Below are 20060 nucleotides of genomic sequence, written 5' to 3'. Positions count from 1 at the left end.
TGAAGCACAGTGTGTTTTTTTTAAATGATTCACTTTTAACCGACCAGCAATCCCAAAAACCCAAACACCGGCAGAAGATCCATCTGGGGGGAGAGTTTAACTCTAAAATCACTCAGTGATGACGAGGCAATAACAGCAAACGTTTCTGATTAATCCTCTGTTGGTCCCCATGATGTTCTCATCTTCTTTGTTCATGTGAGAAAATACATAAAAAGTAAAAAAAAAAAAAAAAAAAAAAATCCTCTGTTGGTCAACTCATTTAATTAGTGTTCATAGTTTTACAACTTTCAGAAAACTCTAACAATGATCGTAAGCTTTAGGAAGTGATGCATCGTTCAGTGTGCTTAAAGAATTTGACCTTGAACGTTGGCGAGGTTTTTGTGAAGTGACGAGATAGTTTTAATGAATGTGTGTTTCAGCGCTGCACAAACAAGTATTCAATGGCTTCAGTTTGACACCGGTTTTAAAAATTGTGTTTTAAAGTTGTTGTTTGGATTCAGGCATTAATACACTTGAACCATTGATTTCTGTATTTCTTTGGATTCCTTTGCAGTGGATGTTATGAAGCAGATAGATATTCCCTCAGTGTTCGTGAGCGAGCTGACTGCCAACACTTTGAAAGTGGACTACACGTATGATAAGGGGTAAGTTGAAAAAAACCAACAAAAAAACAAACCAAACAGATCTCATTTCCCTGCCAATCAACAAGAGCGTTTCACAGTTCTTTTCTCTGTAATGCTGTGAAGACGACACTTGCTTTTTCACACAATCCTGTCCAGCTCTTCCTTCCTGCCCATGCTCTTTCACACAAGTTCCCTCTGATGACTTTTCAGAATAATGCCTGCAGTGTGCAGCTTTATATTTATCCAGGCTGGAGGATTTGTCTTGTGATGTGTGTCACTGCTGCTGTGGTGGGAATGAAACGCCTCAGCCTGTCAGAGGAGCCCGGACAGTCACAGCGTATAAGCACCATTTCTACACTTTTGAATCAGCTGATGTGTCTGTAGTGCTCGTCGGATACAATCCAGAGACTTCTTTTGCAGACGCCCAGACAGAGTTCTAACAGTGCTGACCAAATTGGCTCTCACAAGTCTTGAGCTCCAGAGACATATCTGCTGTAAAGGTTGTCTGTGCGTAAAGTAGATCCCCGCGGCCCCTCGATACACAGTATGAAATGTCACTTTGTGTTACCAAACTCAAACAACACTGAAACGTGTGGCTGTAATGAACTGCAGCCTAAAATAAAGTTTCTACAGAGGTCACATTCAGTGTGTTTGCATTACTTGCCAGCACCTGACAGTAGCTCTGCTTGTTCGCACAGGGGTCATGTTGTTCTCATGCCAGACTTCAGCCTGCCGCTGGAATACTACCTGATCCCCTTCCTCATCATCGTGGGAATCTGTCTCATCCTCATTGTTGTGTTCATGGTAGGTTCAGTGTGATTCTCATTAGAAAAAGAGCAAGTGAAACAATCTGTTCACAAAACAATTAACAAATGCTTCATAGATTTCCAGGACATAAATACAATGTATTGAATTAAAAACGCTTCTTTGTAAGACACCAGACTTCAGCCTGCCAAAGGAAGTCCGATTTAATTATGGAACTCTAAATTCTGGCATTCAGTGTTGACTCAAGAAATGTCCTGATTTCCTCGTTTTTTCTTCTGAGGAACATATCACAGGGTTTTATCGGTAAAGAAAGGTGTGTCTTTGTGTCTTGCGCATTGATTTTGAAAGATCTAAACTTGCCGTTCCTAGATCACTAAGTTCGTGCAGGATCGACACAGGGCCCGGAGGAGCCGCCTGCGCAAGGATCAGCTGAAGAAACTTCCCATCCACAAGTACAAGAAAGGTATGAAAGCCGTCTCCAACATTTTATTTACATGAGAGGTCCCTGTGCCATTTAAATCATACATATAGGTGTGGTTTAGATCCTACTAATGGGTCAGACTGTAGAAATGAGGATGGTAAGGGTAGATATTCTGATGGTCGACCATTACACTTAAGCCTGGTTCACACGGCAGGATAATTACGCCGATTTTGGCCCTGATTCTCTCCTTCCGATAATCTTAAGGACGCCCCGATCATCATAAGATAATCTTATAAGATCATCCTGCCGTGTGTGGTGTGTTCAGAACGCTCTCGTCTGGTCGGAAGAATGTCGGGACCACTCCGATCTCAAATCGGGGATATTCAACATGTTGGATTGTTTTGGCCCGATCTCTCATCATGTGTGGTGTTTCCCCTCCGAGGAGAAAACGAGCACGAGCCTGTTGACTGTGACGCGTAGCCAATCAGAAAGCGTGTAGCGAGGAAACACCGGCAGCAAAACAACTACTCACCTCCATATCATCATGTAGCAAGTACAGCTCATGCTCCCGTAGTCGCTGCTCCTTTGACCGACGCCTCTTTTAAAACGTGTTTTTTCAGATAAAAACAGCACAAACGATCCCTGTTACGTCCTCTTTGTCCATTTGTTGACTCTGGAATCACATTTGATCTCGAGAGGTTTTGCGAGATTTCCAGTCTGATCGGGGGACGTTCGTGAGTTAAATCAGTTTGTGTGTGGTGTGTTGATGTTGCCGTGTGGCCGCACACCACACACTGTACGACCAACACTGTAAAACCTCAGATTATTTATCACCATGTGTGTGGTCTCTAAAGTTTGGGAAATCTGCCGACAATTTTAAAATCCTGCCGTGTGAACCAGCCTTTACTCTGTGTGCATCATTTAAAAACACACATGCCTGGATACATAATCTGTGCATCACCAGGACTTTAAAGCCTTTCTCAGGTAACAAATCAAAAATCATCTTTATCGGCTATAATCTGACTCTGACCTTTGACCTCAGAGTCTGTAGAGATGGTATTTACTGCTCTCTCTCATATGACTGCTCTGAGGAGAGTGATGTCATCAGTGCCTTACGACATATCATTCCTCCCCGGAGCTCTACACCTTGGAGCTAATCGGATTAATATGGACTTCATTTTTTCCACAAAGCCCGGCGCAGCGGATTACAGCTCCTCTCTGTTGAGACTGGACTCATGACTGATGGGTAGGAATGTAGTTTCGGTCATGCCAGAGGCCTGAAGTGAGGAAAGTTGAGGAAAGTTTTTTTTTAATCTGGGAAATAATGTTCAAGTACTTTTTTTTTTTTTTTTTTTTTAATTCAGAAAAGCTTTGTGGAAAGCTTCTCTTTCAGATTTGTTACTAAAGTCCATACCCCCTTTTAGTTCAGTTTGCTGAGGCGTCTTTGTGCTGAGGTTGAGCATGTTCTGTCTGTCCGTGTGTTTGGAGGATTTTTCATGTCGTCTGTGTTTCCTCCAGCAGCTGTGTCTCACAGACTGGAAAGCCCCCGTCTGACTACAATCAGCTGTGTGAGGGAACACCAGGAGAGATTTACAAACTACGGGTGGTGCATAATAAGTAGCCCCCTTGTAAAGCTGCTAATTGAAGGGGGGTTATGAGTGGAGCAGCTCCTCCCTGCCTGGCTGTAACTGATGCACGTGCAACCCAGGAACCCAAAGCGGTGTGTGTTGCTCAGATAGCTGCCTTTGTCACGTCAGGCTCTGCGGTTAGCATGACTGTGTGTGTGCATGCATGCAGTGCCCACTCTGACTCAGGGTTTCCACCAGGCACTGCTCTTTTTGTCCTTGGCTCGCTGCAGGCAGTTCAGATGTCCAGGAAACGACCTCCTGTGCGGCGTCTGTGATCCTGTTAGCTGAGTCAGAGTGTTAAGCGACACAGGAAGGGGACACCAAATCTCTACCTAATCACCTTTTAAGCCCTGCACTCCTGCGCATGGCTGGCACGTCAGATTTGGGGAGGGGGGCATGAATAGGGTGGCATTGGTGCAGTGGGATGGAGTCTCTGTGAGCCAATGGGGTTTGTTGTTTGTTCACACCAGATGAGAGTAAGAACTCGACAATGGGAACTTTCATTGTTTAACCAATGGGAGTGTGTGAACTTATGTTACATCATTTACATGTGTAGCAGTGCTCTTCGGAAGCACCGCATCTCATTTCTCTTTATTTAGTTGACCTTTATTTTACCTGGAAAATGTTTTCTTTTTCAAGAGTTGCATCAAAGTTTCAGACAGAGAAAAAAACAAATATTACATCAACAGATCATAAGCTGTGCGTACAGTGGTCAAACGATCCATTATCCTGGTTTTAAAGTCTTTAAAAGCCAACTAAAGGATCTAGTTTGAAGTTGACACTGCAACTCGTGTTTTGGACCTCCCGTTTGTTTTAAAAAATCTCGAACTAAAAGGAACAACAAAAAAATCTTTCATCTGAAGAAGTTGTAAGCATTTAGAAATTTGGACTAATGCCTTCTATCGATCTGCTGAACCAATCACACAGCACTGATGATGGCTACTACTTTCAAAATCTACTTTTTGAAAATTAACAGCCCTGCCTTAAACCAACAGTTTCATGACATCCACCCATTGGCCACCTCTGCAGTTTCAAAAGATTTCATTGTTCGACATAAATGAGCGAACAGGATCACTTTAACTTGCTGTTCACTTTCGCTTAAAGTTAGCTGCCAAGAGCTATTTTATCTACTGTTATAGTAATTCACTGGACTCTTAACGTAAGCAACTATGCACTCTGGGTAATGTAGTTCACAAGTTTTGTCAACAAAGAAGTATGGGTTGATAAAAAAAAAAGATGTAATATGACAGCATGAATCCAAACATGTTGCACAATGTGCAAAGTTTAATCAGAGAAAAATGTTTTATTAAATGATTTCACGACTCTTTGAAATACAGACTTGTGAAATTATAATGAAGGGAAAGAGAGGACCTCAGTGAGGCGTTTAAGACCCCCTGTGGCCTTGTGTATAAAATTCCAATTTTCTTGTCGTCAAGCCTCATGTTGTGACTCACAAGGATTCTTCAGCGTTAGCATTTTTTCCCAATAGCTCAGTGACACACAAGTCACCATGACGCTCAATTTTCAGTGCTGCTCCAGTTCTCATCCTCAACTTTTTTGGCAGCATGCCTGAACTTGTGTGCGTGCGTGTGTGTGTGCGTGCGTGCGTGCGTGCGTGCGTGCGTGCGTGCGTGCGTGTGTGCGTGCGTGCGTGGAGTGGGAAAGATGCCTAATGGCGCCCTTGGCCTCCACTGCAGCAGATAATGCTGAGCTTTGACTCTGGGGGCTTTAAACAGAAGCAGCCATCATGAACATGCACGCTGTGATGCTGCGGTTGTGTTGCTTTTAAAGCTGCAATCCCAACTTTCCGGATGGTCAGATTTCACAGAGCTTTTAGTGGGTCAGTAGTAAAATGATCACTCACTTTTTTCCCTTCTTTGTTACCTATTTTTGCAGCCACAGGTAAAAGAAAGATTGGCTAGCGTTCTTATGAGGTAACATGGAATGTTTTTACAGTATTTACAAATGTAATGTGGTGTGATGTCTTTTTCTTCTCGACTGAAGTCATGTCAGAGATGTTAGCCAGCCGATTTTGTTTCATCCTCGGCTTCTGTGCTGATCAGGACTCCATTGTGCTGATGAGATGATCTGCCCGCCATCCACCTTCTCTGGCAGAGGAGCTGAGACGGACACAATCAGACGTCTATCCATCAGCTGTGTGGACACTTTGTCAAACAAGCTGCAGTAGACGGGCTTTTTTAATCACACACATTTCTTTCTGCTGTTGTTGAGCGTGGATTAAACATATGATGTTATTGAAACATCCAGTATTTGATGTTGATATTCAGCTGCTGATGTGAATGTCTGCCTGACAGTTCTTATCTATGGATGGAGCCGAAGGTGTCGAAGTTAGCGACGGGCTAACCAGACGTACATGTTTGGAAATGGCTGTGAGCAGGCTGAAATGAACGCTCGCTTACACAATGGGAGTCTGTGTGAATAGTGCACAATGGCTTCATGAAAACCACGCTACCCTGTGTAATTGGCACACAATGCCGGGCTGAGCAGCAGCGTGTGACATACGTCCAGTTTGGATGTACAGGATTATGTAATAGCAGCTGCCACAGCTGTCAGAGAGCAAGCAGCATTAGCTTGACTTACGTCCCTGCTTTCATTGCAAAGCCTTGCGTCATCCCCACTCAGGCTGTGAGACTGAGCTTCTTTTTTTTTTTTTTTTACAGCGAGTTTGAGACATACGAAGCCAAAGTGTTTCCACACACACAGCCACATACACACACATGCACATAGTGAACTGTGGCTGTCACTGACGAAACAGGAGGGATTGTTTTCAATTTCAGTTGTAATTCGATTAATGCGGGAGTCTTTTATCGACCTCTGACCTGCAGTGTAATCCCTCCCTGCATATGATGAGTCACTCCCCCTTTCCAATTGGACTCGAAGCTATAGGCGGGGAGCTGAACACACACACACACACACGCGCGCGCTGAAGAGAGCAGCTGCAGTGTCTCAGCCATCGGTGTGTGAGGCATGTTGATGTCAGTACAGAGGAGCCCTCTCTGTCTCTCAGTTCACTGGCCTCGGTGCCAGCTGCCCTCGTCTGGTTGGCTCTAGATGCGTCGGACGGTGCTGTAGTTTTTTTTTTTTCGTTTTTTTTTTTCGGTTACACAGTTTTTTTCTGTCGTCCTCTCTTCATTTGGCTGCATGCTACGCAAACTCACCACTCATCTGGAGTTCAGTAGGACAGCGTGGATCCTCTGAGAGCAGAGAATGCTGGCAGGGCTTGCTGACTAATGAAAAGTAGAGAGAGAAAGAGGAGCTGCAGTGGCTCACTAAGCCATCGACGATGTGCTACTGGCCCCAAAACATAAATGGGAAGGGATTCCCAGCAGCTGCACGGTGTGCACTCTGCCAAAACAATTTTACAACTATCTTGGAAAAATCTATTTAACCATGAAACCTCAACTCCACTTAAAATCAAAAGAAATTCCACAATATATCATTAGCATTTTCCCCCTAACTGAGCGTGTGTTAAATCTATTTTATTTTTAATGTGAAATATAATATTTTGTTTTGTTTGCAAAAGCCCTTTTCTATTGGATCACATGCAGCGAGCAGCTCTCGTGCTGTACCTGCGAGACTCTTGTCAGCCCTCGTATGCAGATCACAGTGACGTCATGACTTCAGTTGATCACCAGTGGAAGTGTAGAAATGAGGAGTGGGTAAAGCCCACTGCAGGCTCTTCACACAGCAGGGGAGGAGGAAGGTGCTCCGTGACGAGCGGACCAGAGTGTGAATGATGTTCTGCTGCAGAGTGCTGCGCTGCATGTTTCTCATTGGACACTCGGCCCTGGGACTGTTTGAGTCATTTGAAAGTCTCACACTTTTTAATTCTGTCAAACACACACAACATGGTGCAGTGGAAGTTCAGATGATCACCTGATGATTTAATAATGGTGTCGCAGTAGAGACCAGTGAAGCTTTTTGTGTTCATATACCATGAATTACTCTTGTTAGAATTTCTTCATGACGTTCTCGAATAACTAAAAAGTCAAAGAAATAAAAGAGTACTTACAACAACTCGGGTCTTTTTTTGCAGCTTTTGCCGTGATCCTCTGTCGGTTATAAGGAAGTGCTCATGAAAGTATTTATTGAAATGTACACACACATCTGACTTTGACTGGTGAGTCATAACAATCATCCAGCTTGTAAACAGGACAAGAGCTGAACCCAAACTTATAAAATGTAGCACTGGGTAGACCGAAGACCAAAGTTTGAGTTGAACTTTTCAAAAACGATACCCGGCTGTGTTTTATCTCCTCAGATCAGAGTTCAACGAGCCAATGATCGTTTGGAGTCAGAATAGCTCACTTACTGCCTGTGTGTGTGTGTGTGTGTGTGTGTGTGTGTGTGTGTGTGTGTGTGTGTGTGTGTGTGTGTGTGTGTGTGTGTGTGTGTGTGTGTGTGTGTGTGTGTGTGTGTGTGTGTGTGTGTGTGTGTGTGTGTGTGTGTGTGTGTGTGTGTGTGTGTGTGTGTGTGTGTGTGTGTGTGTGTGTGTGTGTGTGTGTGTGTGTGTGTGTGTGTAATGGACGCATGCCTGCAAAATCATTGCTCTCCCTCACTCAGGCTGTCTACCGCTGACCTGTTAGAAAGAGGAATGAAAAGATGGAAGCCTGCCGGTCTTATCTCAAATTAAAGAAAGACAAGAAGGAAAGATGGGGATGAACTCAAAGAAGATGTTTAGATGAGAAAAAAACAAACAGACGTGTAAGGAGGAAGAGGGAGCTGAACCCAAGTTGAAGTTGCTGACGGGAAGAGAGAGAAGGAAGGAAGGAGGAGGGTGGAGGGGGGGGGGGGGGGGTTATGGTCTGTGTGACTCCCCATCCTTATACGGTCACATGCAGCCCTGGCACAGACACAGAGAGCTCCGTTGGGAAAAACATGCTCATTTAGAGCTTACATAAACACACCGGCCCACAGCACCGCTCACTTCTCCCTCCCTCCAGGCCGAGCAGGGAAGAGGAGGAAAAGGAGACGAACGCTGTGGAATTTGAAAAGGGAGTGCGTCGATACATTCCTGAGCTTTTACAGCACAGAGGTCCCTGCTCCTCCTGTGAAACGAGGAAACGCAGCACTCGTGGTTCAGCAGCAGATCTCCCTGCAGGACGGGAGTTAGATGGGACTTTTTAAAGAAAGGGAAGAGTTAAAGTATTGAGCAGCTGGAGTTCCTTTTTTGCCTGAGTCGTCAAGGCTCCACCTGACGTCAGCAGTCTTCAGGAAACATAAAATCAACCAAATCCTTTTGTGCTTTTTAAATAGACACATGGTCACATTATTTCCTCAAGCTGTGGCATTCCTCTCCTCATGGTCGTCTTTAGAAACTTTATATTTATCCTCCTCAAGTTGACCTTTATTCAATTAACTGTGCAATTAATCAGCCAGCCGATAACATCAGCTGATGATAGCTCATCAAGTGGCTATCGGTATTTCCGATATGTGAGCCTCTTTGCATTACACTAGCAGTTCAACAGCAGAGTGTATTATATGGATGACATCGAGCATTATCACTCTCCAGGACAAACGTAAATATAAGTAAGATATCGGCCAGTCGACCTCAGAAGAATGGATTATAGATAAGGAATGACAATTGTAAATGCTTCTTCTGATCTTTTTTAATGCGTTCAGTTAAAAGTAGTGAGAAGATAATCCATGTTGTCTTTTCACCTAGACCGCCACAAACTTGTAGGATTATGATGAGCGAGGATAATAAACGTCTGCTAGCCAATAGGAAACCAGTCAAATCAAAGTTAAGAATCTTGTCTTTATTCAAGGGTGACAACTTGACGCTTTGAGTGTAAATGCGTTGCTCTGAATGTATTGTCAGAGTCGTCGCTGTTAGTATCAGTGGGGTTCTATATTTTCCTTACATCGTCAGTATCAATAATCAATAATGTGCATCAACGCGTGTTTTTACCCGTGTCTTGTGAATACTTCTTGTTTATTTTTGACCCAGGGGACAGCTATGATGTATGCGCCATCTGTCTGGACGAGTATGAAGAAGGCGACAAGCTCCGAGTCCTGCCGTGTTCCCACGGTGAGTGTGTCTGAACACGGCCTGCGTGCGACCCGTTGACCTGTTGACAGGCTCGTGACACAGCTATCTCAAAGACCTGAGTGTTGCAGTGACCCGGGCAAGCTGATGACAACTCTTTGTGCTAAAGCCCCATATTCCAAAGCTTTTGGCTTGGAAAGTTTATCAACTGTTAATGCTGGGAGGGTGTTTTTAGTCAATGTGAAGGAACGCGCCACTTATTAATATGGTCAATAGATTGATTTGAAAATTACTAAAAATGTCATAGATGGCCTAGCTTGTCTTTTAAGTACAAACAACATGTGGTCTGTATTTTTATGATCTTTAGTTGTTTTTTTCTTTTTGTTTCTAGCCTACCACAGCAAGTGTGTGGACCCCTGGTTGACCAAAACTAAGAAGACGTGTCCAGTGTGCAAGCAGAAAGTGGTCCCCTCCCAGGGGGACTCTGACTCGGATTCAGAGGAAGGCGAGAGCAGCCCCGAGGAGAACGAGGAGGTTTCGGAGAGCACCCCTCTTCTGCGCTCGCTGGCCTCCACCAGCGCTCACTCCTTCGGCACCATGTCAGCGGCGTCACGCTCGGACCCCGAGCAAGAGTCCTCCGAGTACGAGGACGACGAGCTGGACAGCAGCGACAGCGAGGAAGAGGTCACCGTGGAGACCGTGGTGGTGCAGATGCAGCAGCCGTGCTCTGAAGGCCGTGACCAGGAGGACGACCTGCCCAGAGCTTGACTGATTGTTGATTGGCCTGATCGGTCAACAAAACCCGCCCCCCCCTCCCCTGCACCAACCCCCCCCTCCTCGCAAACCTCACAGCTGCAGAGACTTTTATTGGGATTACCAAACAGATTAATCATCTGATTTCTTCTTTCTCTTACCCCTTACAAGATGCAGTTATATATCCACCATCCAGTTTTATTTTTAATGTTTATGGACAAATCGCTGATGACACGGTCATGAGCTGCCCTGCTTGGCACGTTAGATGGCACAGATGATGTACAGTAGACTGTTATACTGTAACTAGTCATAAACAGAAAATACAACTCCACGCAAAGTTCAATAAATGTGTATATAAAAAAGTAAGATGACAATAAGTTACATCTCTTTGGTTATCTGCATTTCAGATGGTAGGAGACATGTCATTATTGTACATACAGCTTCACTGACACACCATGAACCGCTATGCAGCATCCTTTTTGTAAACTTACAAGTATAGAAACATTTAAAGCCACAGTGATGTTTTTCTTTTTTCTTCTTCTTTTTTGCCAATTGATTTCTAGCCTGATGTATGATGGAGCTTTTAGTTGCTCCAGTCTGTTCTGTGCCACAGTTTTTTCTGTTACGAAAACCAATCACGTTAAGACGAACCGAAGCGAAACGCAGTCAAAGCGAAGAATGTGCTTCTCTGTGAGGCAGGTCGATGTTGTGACGCCGGTTCAAAGTGTGGGGGCGTCTGTCCACGCCGCCTGTGGTTAACTTCATTTGGCTGCTCCAGATCACCTCTTCACAGTTTGACAGGCCTTCTAATACACACTTAACTTGAATTAATCTCGTTTCAATAATAACAGTCTAATTATCTTTTCACATTGACTGATTTTTATCCATAAAACCTCTCGCCTTTTTTTCAGTTGATGTATTTTGTCTTGTTTTCCTGCTCATGTATCTACTCTGAATTCACTTCAATAAATGATTACACTCGACGAGGAGACTCGAATGGTCAATGATGAACATTGCCATCCGTCATGTTTATACTTCCATCCAAAGTATTTTCCCTTTCATTGTATTCAACTCTAATTGTAATGTGCAGGGTGTTCTCACTGCACGGAATCACAGGCTGCAATCCAGTTTGTGTGCAGACCTGATGAAATCCATGTTTTGGTGTCAAATACCGTTTTTCTTTGAGTGCATGTTTGACCTCCCTACTCACCTGCCAGGATATCTGTCACTTTTACAGGGTCCTCATAATTTCCTCTTGTTCGTTTAATAAAAAGGCCTCCTTTCTGGGTACACGTTTTCAAAATTTGCATTTGCTATAAACGTGAGATAGACTCATCTTTTTATGTGTAGTGCACATGTTCCTATTCAATACACCGCACATTAATGAGAGAAAACATTCGAGTTTCAGGCTGGGCCATGTGACCTCAAATCATGATTAATTTATCAGTTCACCTCGAGGATGACTTGCACCAAACAGCATCAGGTCTCGGGAGGAGAAATCGCCACCAGTATGACAGGAACTGCCTGCCTTTGGTAAAATATCCAACCTAATGTCATTTGAAACTGGAGACTTTTTTTGATACAAGGCCTAAACCTGTACAAGACTTCTGGTGTTTGTCTTTGGACAGTCGAGCTAGCCCTATTTTCAATATATTGCTAAGCTAACCATCTTCACGTTTACAAGTATGCGTTACAAAGTTGTTGTGCAACATTTCCTGAATATTTCAAAATACCCCTTTAAAAAAGCGAAAGACTGGAGTTTGAAAAAAACAAAAGACAACAAACATTGATCTGGTTGGAATAAATTTATTTGATCTGTCTGTAAACAAGGTGATAAATCAATGTATGGCATTTCTTGGTTTGATGCATATGAAATCAGATGCATTAAAGAGACTGTATCCCAGATGTAAGAAGAAAAAAAAGTGAGGAAAAAAAAAAGGAAATAAATCAGCAAACAGGTTATTTTTTTCAGTACACATACACAAGGCCTAAACAGTGGAGCTGAAGCTAAAAAAAAATAAAATAAAAAATAAGTGCCAATGAAATGACTTTTAGTGGACAGTGAGTAAAATCCATCTTACAACAGCTACAGATCTCTCTATATTATGGCACAGGATACACAGGTTCTGCAGTTAAGTTTTCGACGAGACAACCAGAGGCTGTCTTTGTTCCAACCATACTCATCTCCCATTGAGTGTCATTTTTACGTTTGGTAGTGTTTTTCGGAGGTGGACATTACAGTTAGCAGTACTGAGCATGGACAGACCGTGTGATAACCCAGAGCTCAGCTGACTATAGAGCAGAAGGCAATTTATTCCACAGTTTTGTAGTTGTCAACACATGGTGGGTTTGTACAAATGCAGTCGCTTGTTTTCTAAACAAGAAAAAAAAAAAAAAAAAAAAAAAAAAAAAGAAACAAATGAGAATTTACTTCATATACTCCCACCCTTACCTCCCCTGTAGCTTCATATTTTGTAACCATAGTGAGTGTTACTGCCTGGTTAGCATCTTTTTGTCAGAAAAAGTTAGCAGTCATCCTTCACATGATTTAGAGCAGTTGTATAAACACCCGAGCTTCGACTACACTTGGTCCTATACAAAAGAAAGAAAAGAACAAAACAAAACCTGGACACATTCCAGATGGTTATATGCTGGGATTTCTACTGTCCAAAAATGGCAGCCTTTAAAAAAAAAAAAAAAAGAAAATATATATTACAGGAGCTGGCAAACATAAACAGTATTAAGTGCCTGAGCCATTGTTACTGTGGAATGTCCATGGGGTTTCTTCATGTAGTCAGGGAAGGTGTGATGGCGAGGGGAGAGGTTTACAGCATCTTGATGACACCAGTGGCTCTCTAATGGTCACTAACTGAGCTGTGCCCCCACGGACACTCCTCCCAACCCTTTAACTAAACTGTTTGAAGGACAGAGCCGTGAATGTGAAAGAGGGGGCGAGGGGAGCCGTTGAGTGACGCCTGGTTGTTTGATGAAGACGAGTGTGTGAGGGTCGTAGTGTAGTCTGCTTTGAGCAAACAGGATGAGGAAAGAAGAAGCTGGAAGGAAGTGAACTTTATTTGTGGGGAGGGGGGGGGCAGTGATCTAGATATGCACGCAGTCTGCCCTCCCTAAGAATTTTTTTTTTCTGGTGGGGGGGGGGGCGGGGGGTTAAAAGAGGAAGACATGACGAGCTTGGCTAAAGCTCAAGTGCTCCAAAGGCGTAGGGGAGGGAGTGTATGATTGGGTTTGGGGGGGAATTAGGCAACGGGCACTATGACGTGATAGAAAAAGAAATATCTACTTCAGAAACGACACCATCGCCTTCCTTATACGAGTGTTTGGCCAGATTTTTTTTTTTGTTTTTTGCTGGTCTTGGTGACGAACAGATCTGTCATGACACCCTGTTAGCAACATGTTCATCTTTGCTATGGATCAACTTATAGTGCTTGAGAGGGGAACAAGTACACAGCGTAGGTGTGCTGAAGGGGGGTGGGGGGGGTAATAAACAAAAAGGAAGGAGAAAAGGCAGAAGAAGAAAAAAAACACGAAAACAAATTAACTACCAACAAGAACTTGAAGTAGTGTGAAATGCAACAGGGTGGTAAGGGTGAGCTGCTAGGTGGCTGGGAACAGGCTGCTTTAGTATCCGGACTTCCTCAGGTAATCAGCCATCTGAAATGCTTTATTGTTGAGCGACCCTCCATGGACACCTTCCTTCCCCATGACAACAACCAATGCTGGAGTACACAAAAGGAAAAAAAATAAATGAACAGACATGATGACAGCAGGACTGGAGTTTTTATCGGGGCTGTTGGGCAGGAAACATTGACTCGACAGTTAAGATATTTTTTTGTTAGTTTTTTTTTTTTAACATTTTGTGGCTTTTTTTAAATATATTTTCCGTGTTTTTTTTCCTCTCTCCCTCAACTACACCACATAAGCTACATCAAAACTAAACTAAAACCCTGAATCCCTCAAGTATTTTGCCATCGAGTATGCCTTCTTATTCAATCCGCCTCCATGGACCCCTTCTTTGCCCATTACCAAGACCAAAACTGAAAGAAAAGAGACAGATAAGGAACATTTAGAGAAGGTACAGAGATCACACACCAGTGAAAAGAGAAGAGCCAAAAAAGAAAAAAAGAAAGCAGCGTGCAGACGAGACGACAGAGGACGACACAGACACGAAAACAAAGCGGCGCTTCGGTCAGACAGCTTGGTCTCAACGTTCATTTTCTCATCAGTGCTGCTGGTGGTCAAACGAGACAATAGACGTTACACTGAGAAGACAGAGCGTGAGTACTGCAGGAAGATACATGTAAAGGAGGCATGCAAAGCCGTTTACTGATTAATCAGGCAGAGACCAGAGCTACTACTATTTACAACGCCTACTTTCATTTCTTCAGACTTCCACAAAGAACGACAGAAAGAGGAGCTCGTGTACGATGTCAGTGTGATCGGCCCTCATAGGAAGTATTACCATGAGACAGGAGGCAGACTAAGTGACAACTTGACCAGATCAGAGACGAACCGAGTTGCACTGCGCACACATTTTGAAGAGACTGGTGGTTGGTTTATTGTCCAATTATTTTGAAGCATTCTCAATCCAGCTTGCTGTGTGTGGAGCGCACCACTTTGTGAATGTAGAGTCAATAGATTGGCTCTAGGACTGGGCATCAGACTGTCTGTTAGTCATCTGAAAAAAACCCAGAATGCTTTACTAAGAGCCACAATACTGATCATCATTCTATGCCATGTGTGAACTCTCGCCTCATTGTGTGTAAAGACTGAATATCAAAATCGAGTGTATTTGGTACAATGGGGAAAATGTAGTTTCACTCAATCAGCTTCTTGCCTTGTTGGATTTTGAATATCTGACCAACCCAAGGGGCTGGTGGTGCAGGACGACAGCAGTGTTCATCTCCTCGTCTACACCACAAACCAACTTCACTGCACACAACTTTGTAGATGGTATCCCTCATTGTCTCATCTGTAAATCAATGTACACCATGCCAGCAGCACAGAATAGGAAAGTGAAGCTTCTAGTGAAGACTAACCACCATCACTAATAAGTGCACACATGCAGAGACAGTAGCATGCTTGTGGTACCTCTCCTCAATACATGTAAATGCCCTGACCTGCCTGAATAAGACTGTTATTATTATTATAAACACAGTGAAAGCATGTGAGCAGGGGAACACATCCAAACTTTAGAGGGCAGTGTGTGAGTGAACCAGGAACAAGGAAATAAAGATGCATGCATTTCAGGGAGTCCTTGTCCAATGAGAGAGAGAGAGCGAGAGAAGGACAGAAAGAGAGAGAGAGAGGGGGACAGACAGAGAGAGAGACAGAGGCCAGTATGTGGAGAGAAGGAACCAGTTAGTCTCACCTCAACATCTGAACAGTGTCTGGGAATAGTCTGGAGGACGGGGCATTGGGGCCCACGCAGGCAACATGAAAACTGGCACAACTCTCAGGCGTAGTACATAATGCAGTTTTTTAACCTTAAAATGCCTAAACTGGAACCTTCTTGTTGGATACAAAATAGAACCGTCATTACCAGCGCAATGAGCAGTTTTACTCTAAGAAAGCAAAGCCTTAAAGTCAGAGTATTCAAACCATTTTAAAGGTAACCACACATTGTGTGCCTCAGCCTCTTATAAACATGAAATAGTAATTTATGGGTTTTTTCCCCCACTTCCCATCATGTTAACTAAATGTTCTTTTAATAAAGGTCAAGATCTGCGAGTGTTTGACCTCGACAGAGCAGAAAACAAAGGCCACACTCTGTTGTTCTGGCTTTAAGCAATTACAGCTCCACATAAAAAGCTCAATTTGGCTTGACTCACCACCACGGCCTGAACAGAAGCCAAAACTCTTTTTATTACCTTATTAAACATTTGTAGTTTTTACAGAAATTAAGAATATTAGTTCATTATATTTCACAAGTTTTATCATAATGACGCTAAAAAAAGTATACCACAGAAGGGAACTTTGTTGGATGTGTACTGACACCTAAACTTTCTTATGATATACATCTCATCATGGAAACAGGGTCATCATTGAATGGCCTCTTGATATTAACAGTCAGAACTTTGGATGAAATGTAATCAATGGACACTTATTATTAACATGCAGAAGGTTCACTGATTTCTAAAGGAGTCATATATTGAGGAAAGGTGAATTCAAGATGTATCCCACATGCATGGACAACACTTGAGTTATACATGTTGCTACACTAACAGAACTACATTAAAGCAGACTCCTATGTCACTTTTAACACGACTAAAATGTGTACTACAACAACAACACCGAACACCGGCCTTACCTTTGCCAGCTCTGCCTACAGAAACGTTGTAGGTTGGCTCTCCACCTTGACTCTTTGTCCGGATGTCCATTGTCCAGTCGCCGTCAACATGGAGGCTGTCTCTGATTACGGAGCACTTCTTATTGCCTAAGGTCATCCCAGTGGTAAAGAATGCCTCTCGGTCCTTTCCTACTAGCACGTCGATTTCTTCAGGCTAGAGGGGAACACAAAATGTAAAGGTCAGGTACAATCACATCTCTGTCAGTTGTCTTAATGCAAAACATCAATCACTGCTGTACAACAAAATACTAATGTATTCCTTTAAAGTCTGTTGCTGGTGAGCTTCTTTAGACAACCAGTGTGCCACAGAAATCTTATTTTCAGCTACAGGCAATCATTAGTAAAACTAATGAGTTAATTGTTGGTGTAAAGACCGGAACTGTGTACTATGACAAATTCTTAAATATGACGTCAAGACATCTTGTGCTGTTGAGAACGTATGCTCATGTAATATGTTTGAAGAATGCATGTCATTGTATTTATTGGACAGATGTTGAGTGAAGTGACGCCTCCGACAGCCTATACATTGAGGGATACCGTTTGCAGGTCCAGTTATCTCAACCTTAGATAATAAGTCCACATGAGGCCTGACATCTAGATATTTTCATCTTCATACATGCAGCAATGTGATCTTGGTGAACTAACTTCATTACTGGGTGCAGCATGAACGTCAAAAATGTAAAAAATAAAATAAAAACTTATAATCAGAAAAAAGCCAACCAGTCTCATCTGAAAAAAGTAAAACATTAGATATGAATCAGAAAAAAAGGGAACCGACTAATTTCAGTTAGCTAAATAGAGAATAGGAAAGGTTATAAATAAGTTGCATATTTAATAAAGGCCCGAGTTTTCAGACCTCTGATAAGTACATTCCGATTGAAATGTAAAACTAACTTCTAGTCTGATAAATGAGCCTTTTTATTCACTAAAATAGACAGACTGCTGGAATTAAATAATGCTAGATGTGTTCAGATGGGGCTGTTTCTCATTCATTTTTAATTTATTATCATTCAATTCTGACTCAAAACACAAGAGCTGATTGTTACCAAGCAGAGTACGAGCATGGGTTTTCTACAAAGGTTTAACACTTTCATTTACTTTTTTCTTCCCAGGACAGTAGATTGTAAGCGGGTGTCAAATAAAGATGTAAAAGGAGAAAAGGTTCATGGTGGATATTAAATTATAAACGGGAGGGACTCTCAGAGGCCTCCTAAAGCCACAAAAACATTAAACTGGGAAACCTGCAACAAGGCCTGACGGCTGCTTATAATCTACTTTTTTAAGTTCGGGTGATTTAAGGAAACAAATGAAACCGCACTGCAGTTTGATTTATCAAAGCTGCTTTCTCTGAGACAAAAGGCGTCGCCCTGGTCTCCAGATCTGCACAGTCACGGCACACATGATGAAACCGACCAGGGCAGAAAAAAATGTAAACTCAGGCTCCGATCACGTTAGCATAGCTGCTAGCTACATGCTGAGGCCGGCGAACTGGAAAATCATATTCCCATCTCGGGCAAAAAAAGTTATTTTTATTATAACCACATGAAAGGTGGCTCAGTGTCCAGCCTATCTGAGCTCTACATCGACACTTTCTCTAAATATAAACCATCAGGTCTAGAAGTAACAGAATGCAGGACGCGTTTAGCTTGAATGATTTTATATGCGGCATAAAAAAAAGAAAAATCATTATTATGGATATCTATCCTATTCTCATCTCCGGAGAAAAACAATGAGAGGACACTCCCAAAATAAGACATGCCGGTGGTTAATGGTTCATCTGTTTGTAACAAAGATGATCATTTTAAAGCCCACAGCCTCAACACAAAGACGATACATACAGCATGACTTATAGAGAGTTCACTTAAATGAAAAAATAAATCTAATTATTGACTGATAATCTATTTAACAGACAAAATGGAGGCTCAAGAAAGCGCCAAAGACGACTGTTTTGTCAATGTAGATTTACTGCTTTAATCCGCTAGTATATTTATGTCATGATTAAAGTATGAAAATCTCACAAAAGAGAGCCCCGATTACAAAAAAAAAAAAAAACAGAGACGTCTCCTGGTTTGAACCAAATGAATAAGAAATTGGGAGGGTATCCGCCATATTGGAAAATAAGGGGCGGTAGCGGCAGAGGGATTCACAGAAGCAGAGTAAGGTATAAAAAAAACCCCGACAGAAGCAGGTCCACTGCGTGCTTCAGTACCGCTAACATTTACGCTGTTAGCGTTAGCTCATAATGCTTTTCAAATGGGGATGACCGGCCTGATTTTAGCTAGCCGCGAGCTACAGTCTGCTAATCAGCGTTAACATCACACTGATTGGCTGTGCAGCGTGAAGACACTTCTGTCTGCCCATATATATTGCCCATATAAAAAAAGTCGTTTTATCAGATGTGCGTTAGAAAATTGTAAAAGTGAAAGTGGACATGCTTTGCTGCTCTGCCGGTGTGTAACGACAAGCTAGTTACCGCTAGCTCCCTCGCTAACGGTTCACGGTAATGGGACCGTTAGCTTTGCAAAAATGTCTCAGGTCTGACTTTGTTGTCATTTCTAGACGTAAATTAATGCAGAATAGTGTTAGACTCGCGCATTTAAATGCATCGGAACGGTAATAAAATGAACAAAAGGCGGTGGGCAGGTTGTGTGGGACCACCGGATACCATGTGTACGACCCGCTACTCGCCTTATCCTCATTCAACGAGGCCCATCTCTGCAGACCAACACACGAGCGATGTTACTCTACATTTTCTGTCTTTTTTCATACATAATGACAAATAAAGCGTACTAACCGTGATGTTGGCAAAGGTACCGCCGCTAAACGATGACCAGACGTATTTGGCGTCAAGGTACCCAACAATGGCCGCGTCCTGGCAGCTGCCATCATTCATCAGGTTGTCCACGTAGCTTTGCCAGGACATTTTGAAATTAGTTACAAGATGAAAAATATGAGTCAAGTAAAGGTCACAAACGTCTCTCGAGCGACGGATAAAGTGTAAGGAAGCTGTGATCAGCGGTGGTTTTTTACGGGCCTCCAGCAAGCAGAACCCCCCGGCTCCGTCACGTCCCGGATTTCTTCTGGTCTAAGAGAAGCCGCTGCTATCGGACAGGCGCTTGGGTGTAGTCCTTACTGTATTACTCCGCCGAGGTAGTTGTTTGCCCCCGCTGCCTCATAGGAAATTATACTGCACAGCGGATGAATACATCATGGCAAAAAATCAGCACAGCCTACTTTTTCTCCACCTCATGAGTTAAGACCAAAAGATGAGGGCTTTGAAATAGTCATGTATTACTTACTCGATTGATCACGGCATTTAAAAGTGTCAGATTAGTGTTTTTTTATTGTCAAGTATGTTACACATTTTACTTTTTGTTTGGTGCATAAACAAAAACAATGTTACATATTATAGAGTAAATAAAATATAAACATCAAGTGTGCAATGCATGTGCTGAACAGTTGTACAGGCAGTGAATGATTGAAGTTAGGGGGAATT

General features: G+C 42.8%; 2 protein-coding genes across 4 annotated transcripts in view; one reads left to right on the top strand and one right to left on the bottom strand.

The window, feature by feature from the left end:
* The window catches only part of rnf13 (ring finger protein 13), a 40408-nt gene extending 28175 nt beyond the window's left edge, over positions 1–12233 (top strand). For both annotated transcript variants that reach the window (XM_079350312.1, XM_079350311.1), the window contains exons 6-10: positions 554–644; positions 1322–1427; positions 1758–1851; positions 9409–9489; positions 9839–12233. In XM_079350312.1, coding sequence (XP_079206438.1) covers positions 554–644; positions 1322–1427; positions 1758–1851; positions 9409–9489; positions 9839–10215 — 749 coding nt within the window. In that variant the 3' untranslated portion in view covers positions 10216–12233. The remainder of the gene's footprint in view (positions 1–553; positions 645–1321; positions 1428–1757; positions 1852–9408; positions 9490–9838) is intronic.
* A 356-nt stretch (positions 12234–12589) lies between these two features.
* Positions 12590–19732, bottom strand: pfn2b (profilin 2b). 2 transcript variants are annotated; one of them, XM_079350313.1, is made up of 3 exons: positions 19359–19729; positions 16526–16718; positions 12590–13934 (listed from the first exon to the last, which is right to left on the bottom strand). In XM_079350313.1, the coding sequence occupies exons 1-3, from the start codon at positions 19485–19487 to the stop codon at positions 13837–13839; spliced, it is 420 nt and encodes a 139-aa protein (XP_079206439.1). In that variant the 5' UTR covers positions 19488–19729; the 3' UTR covers positions 12590–13836. The 2 variants fall into 2 exon arrangements, with proteins under 2 accessions (XP_079206439.1, XP_079206440.1); XM_079350314.1 differs by lacking the exon at positions 12590–13934 and adding an exon at positions 13994–14252 and having other exon boundaries at positions 19359–19732.
* Positions 19733–20060: the final 328 nt, after the last annotated feature.

The sequence above is a fragment of the Symphodus melops genome (assembly GCF_947650265.1).
Source record: "Symphodus melops genome assembly, chromosome: 8".
NCBI lineage: Eukaryota > Metazoa > Chordata > Actinopteri > Labriformes > Labridae > Symphodus > Symphodus melops.
This window is presented reverse-complemented; position numbering and strand designations above follow the sequence as displayed.

What these genes read in the sequence shown, in the direction of transcription:
- pfn2b (XM_079350314.1), bottom strand. Translation starts at nt 19,487, where the DNA reads ATGTCCTGGCAAAGCTACGTGGACAACCTGATGAATGATGGCAGCTGC. An exon ending in GTACCTTTGCCAACATCACG is followed by an intron (nt 16,719 to 19,358) that starts GTTAGTACGCTT and finishes GTTCCCCTCTAG; the next exon opens with CCTGAAGAAATCGACGTGCT. An exon ending in TGTAGGCAGAGCTGGCAAAG is followed by an intron (nt 14,253 to 16,525) that starts GTAAGGCCGGTG and finishes CTTTTCTTTCAG; the next exon opens with TTTTGGTCTTGGTAATGGGC.